We start from the raw sequence: 4,286 nt of genomic DNA on the forward strand, positions 1-4,286 counted from the left end.
GAATGCATACTGAAGGCACCACAACAGATTCAGGAACTTTGACTGTCCAACCCTCTTCCCTGAAACAACATAGCTCTTCTCACAGAAGCTGTGCTGACCAGAGTCTGTACGGGACAGGAATGTTAGCACTCTATTAGCGTGTGGTCAACATGGATGCTCATGTTGGAACTCTTTCATCTGGGAACAGGAAAGAAAGTTCTGCCTCCGACACTGAAATCCTCCTGCCCCATCCTTGACAGAGGCAACCCCTTGTCTTGTGCATAGACACAGGTGTTCCTGGGAAGCAGCCTCCCACTCGCGAATGAAAGCTGTATGTTTTGTCCTCCTGTGTGAGGCTTGCAACACATACTCTACAACTATATTCGCTTTACATTCTAAACCTTAGGCAAAGTATGCTGAAGAGGCCACAGAAAATTAAAGGGCCCTGGGCTCCAGAAACAATCTGCAGTGCCAATCACGAGGGAGAATATAGAGACTCACTAGACTTTGCAAGAGCACAAAATGCAATCGTAGTGTTGTTAGCTACATACGTTATGGGCTCCTCACCTAACATAGAATCTTGGAGAAAAGCTTAACCCAACTAAAGATGTAAACATCCACAAGAGTGTCCATATCCAGGGTCATCAAGTGACAAGAGAGTCCCTGGATGGATTCTCCAACAATCTTATATTCCACTAATCCACGCCCTTTCCCCTCACTTCTGTAAGTTTGTCTTTTCCCGTAGTCATCTATGCCAAAAGTGTATCCTGAATGCCTTCCCACATGCCTCTGTCACCTTTCCCACAGTCCCTCCATACACCTGACATGCCCATTTCTTCTCACGTTGATGTTTCAGAAGTCCTGAGAGGCTGATTGTCCCAGAAAAGGATTATGCATTCACCTTTAAAAGAACATGTGGATTCAACACGAAAGCGAACTTTAAGATTTCCATCATCCTGTGCTTATCTATTGTGTATGATGATACTCAAAATGAAGGATTTTGGAGGTCCCAGCAAACTGGGACCTGGAAACCCAGTAACCCCATTCCTTGAACTATCTCTGCTTCCATAGGATGAAGTCAGCCTCCAACTAAGCTGTCTTTTGCTTTTACCTCCCCCACTCTGTCCTGTTGGAAGAATCCCAACACATCCCACACCCATTCACTCTACAACTTTAGAGGCCCAGCTCCAACGCAGACTGGTAATTTCCATGAAGAGAATAAAGCACGTGGATGGATCAATTCATTAGCACACCCGAATAAAGTGGATAAACATACACACACACACAAACACAAAGACACACTCACACACACACACAGACACAGAATCACACATCCTTGAGAATGTTTATTTTTCATTCCATACAATCCAAATTTACCCCCTCTTCCTGATTTCTGGTGACTCGATCTCTTTTTCCTTTAGTTCCTGTGCATAAGACCATGCTGAGTACTGCCGTCCTGCATACTGTTGTAACTTTTTAGGAGTTCTGCTGTATTAGGTAAAATCTGATGCTCCATCATATTCAACTCAACAACTGGGAGTCCCCTAGAGAAACACAAACTCACGTTAAAACGCATTTTCTCTGAGCCATACTTTGAAATGTTTCAATTGTGGGGCCCGCTGAGAAAAGGATATCCCTTCCCCATTTGTGATCCCCTAAACTTCCTCCTACCACGTGTTACAAACTGTTCTGCGCAATCCCTGCCCCATTCCCAGTATTGTCTGTGAGGGGAGTCAGCTAACAAGATGCACTGTACCCTAAAAGCACACAGAAGTCTGATGGGGCAACAGCTTAAGGAAATCCATCAATCTAAACAGTCCTTTGTGGTTTGGGGCAAGGATGATCAGGACGCACATTCAGGGAGCCCAATCTTATGGGGTTGGTAGGATGACTGCCGGAGGGGTTCACAGCCATGGAATCAAGTGCCACAGACTGAACTGAATGATTTTCAGCTTTACTCCTCATTGATTCTGGAAATGGACGATTCTTCACTGGGCTTAAGACTCCACAGCTATCACCTGCTTTGCGTGAAGTCTCTAATGTGCCTTTTCAGCCCAATGCCATGAACGTCCTGGATTCTGTCACTCTCTGTCTTCCTCTCAAGGAATTTCTACATGTACCAAAGGAGCCTCAATTTCTACATTTCTGAAATGAGCACCCAGGCTCCCTGAATAGGCAGGTGCATCAACCCCCTTATACTAGGCATCAAACAGCTCCAGTCCCAACTAACGGCTCACCTGACGTCTCTGTTCCCTCTTCAGGTGGCTTCATCCTCTTGTAGTATTGCAGGGGATTGCGCCACAGGTCCTTACATAGGATCTGTCAGGGGACTCAATCGGGAAAGGCCTCATCAGGGCTCAGAAAGGTGACCCAAGCAGCTGGGAACACACGGGGTCATTTCTCATGTTTCCCAGTGAGGACTCACCTCAGCAATCTTGTTAGATCCTGCGAAGTTGTGGTCAGAGAACCAGTTGAAGAAGTTAAGGCTGCTGCTGTGGTGTCTGCGGCGATAGGCCTCCACTTCATAATACGGATACCACTCAATTGGAGTGGAATGAGAAGCCCTGTATTCTACAGAGACAGGAGTTTTTGTGGGAAGGGGGCTGGATCACGTCGGCAATGATCCACCCGCCATCTTCCTTCCACTACCCATCCTGGGAGCCACCTGTCACCTGTGATGTTCACCAGATATTCCTTGGTAATCACTTCATTCTGGAAGTAGGGGTTACTCCGAAAGAACAACATGATCTTGCAGAGATGAACAGGATGCTTCTCTTCTTCCACCTGTCAGGACAAGGTGGAGAAAGCTTAAATACGTTTTCGGGTGAGGTGCTCACTCTTGCTTACAGGAATGAATTATTTCCCTTACCCTCCCCCGCTAAACCCTCTAGCCTCAGTCTTCCTGGCCTCACCTCCAGGCTGACCATGTAGCTCAGCATGTCTTCATCTTCGTCAGTGATCAGGGCTGACATCTGGGGGTGGTTTGCAATCTGATTTAGGTCAAAGAGACTTTATACACGATGGAAGGGAAAGCGACGAGCAACAGGGAAGAAGGCCTAAGAGCACCCAGAGGCTGGGGTAGGGGATTTCTCAGATCTGCTTCCATGTATGATCTCCTTTCACCTCCCCCTCCCCGTAAACTAAGGCCTCCTGTGTTCACAGAGGGTGTATGATTCTGAGGCTGACTGCACTGACATGGGGAGGTGCGATTTGCAGAGACTTGCTGGTGTCTGAGGAGTGGCAGAATCTGCTTAGAGCCGAAGACGCCCAGTCCCAGATCGGACTAGCAAGGGGCAGCAATCACACTCCCTTAAAAATAGCTTGCTTCACCGAAAAACCTCTTCTGGTCTGAACTCGCTTCTGCTCTTCAAAAAGATGCCCCAAACGTCTGCTGCTCGGCATCACCAAGGGTTTCTCTGCCGCTTGCAGGACAATAGTACCCACGCCTGCTGTGGCTTTCCGCAGCCACATTTGTCCGTGGCAACTCCCCTTTGTTCCCCAAAGAGTCACATCGACGCCGAGCTGCCCATCGGTCACTTACACTTCCCCGAGAGCACCTCTCCACTAGAAAGGCCGAAGAAACACTGAGAAGGATACAACATTGGCCCAGAAGCCAGGGACGCTCTGGATGACGGCGCCTCTGCGGTCTAGGTGGGGCTTGCGCCTCCGCTCCATCTTTTCCCGCTGCCGAGAAAAGGCCTTCCTGGCTTGGGCATTAACCGGCTCCAGCTCCACCTGAACGGCCAGCAGCTCCTCCAGTGCAGACTCTGGGGTCATGGGCCCAGGGCCAGGCTGTGCCCGCTGGGCCTCCTCCTGCCGCTCCACGAGGCCCTCCTCCTCCGCCACCACCTCCACCTCCGCCATTATGTCATCCAACAGCAGCACCGCCTCCTCCCCCAAAGCCGCCTGCTCACTCTCCACCCCGGCCGCCCCCTCCTGTACAGCCTCCATCCTGAAGGCGGTGCCCTCCTCGGCACTCGCACGCACCAAGGCCTGTGCTGCCCGACCCACGCCACAGGAACCCTGCCGCAGCCTCTATGGCACCCGGTAGCTCAGCGAGCCCTCAGGGCGCATGCGCCGGGCTTCCAGGCGCCCCCTAAGGGACTGCGCGCGAAGGGCCGAGGGGCCGCACCCAGGCCGACTTCCTCCCGTCGTGGCCAATCAATGGGAGGGCGGTGGGCGTCTCCCTGGGCGGCACAGCCACTGGCGGGCCTGCATCTCCAGCCCCCCACCCCCCGCCTTCCCTGCCCAAGCCTCCTCCGAGAAGCCCTTGGAGCTTGTGCCGGGTAGCTAGGCATCCAGGCACA

At 51.3% G+C, this 4,286-nt stretch overlaps 1 protein-coding gene across 1 annotated transcript; it reads right to left on the reverse strand.

Annotated features, from left to right (window-relative positions):
- Positions 1–1,313: 1,313 nt before the first annotated feature.
- Positions 1,314–4,053, reverse strand: LOC129395758 (testis-specific Y-encoded protein 3). Its single transcript, XM_055107197.2, is given in 6 exon segments — positions 1,314–1,523; positions 2,217–2,298; positions 2,405–2,550; positions 2,652–2,763; positions 2,892–2,969; positions 3,577–4,053. Coding segments are annotated over 6 exon segments (918 nt in total). The 3' UTR covers positions 1,314–1,500.
- Between the last annotated feature and the right edge of the window lie 233 nt (positions 4,054–4,286).

This window comes from Pan paniscus, chromosome Y (assembly GCF_029289425.2).
Source record: "Pan paniscus chromosome Y, NHGRI_mPanPan1-v2.0_pri, whole genome shotgun sequence".
NCBI classification, from domain to species: domain Eukaryota; kingdom Metazoa; phylum Chordata; class Mammalia; order Primates; family Hominidae; genus Pan; species Pan paniscus.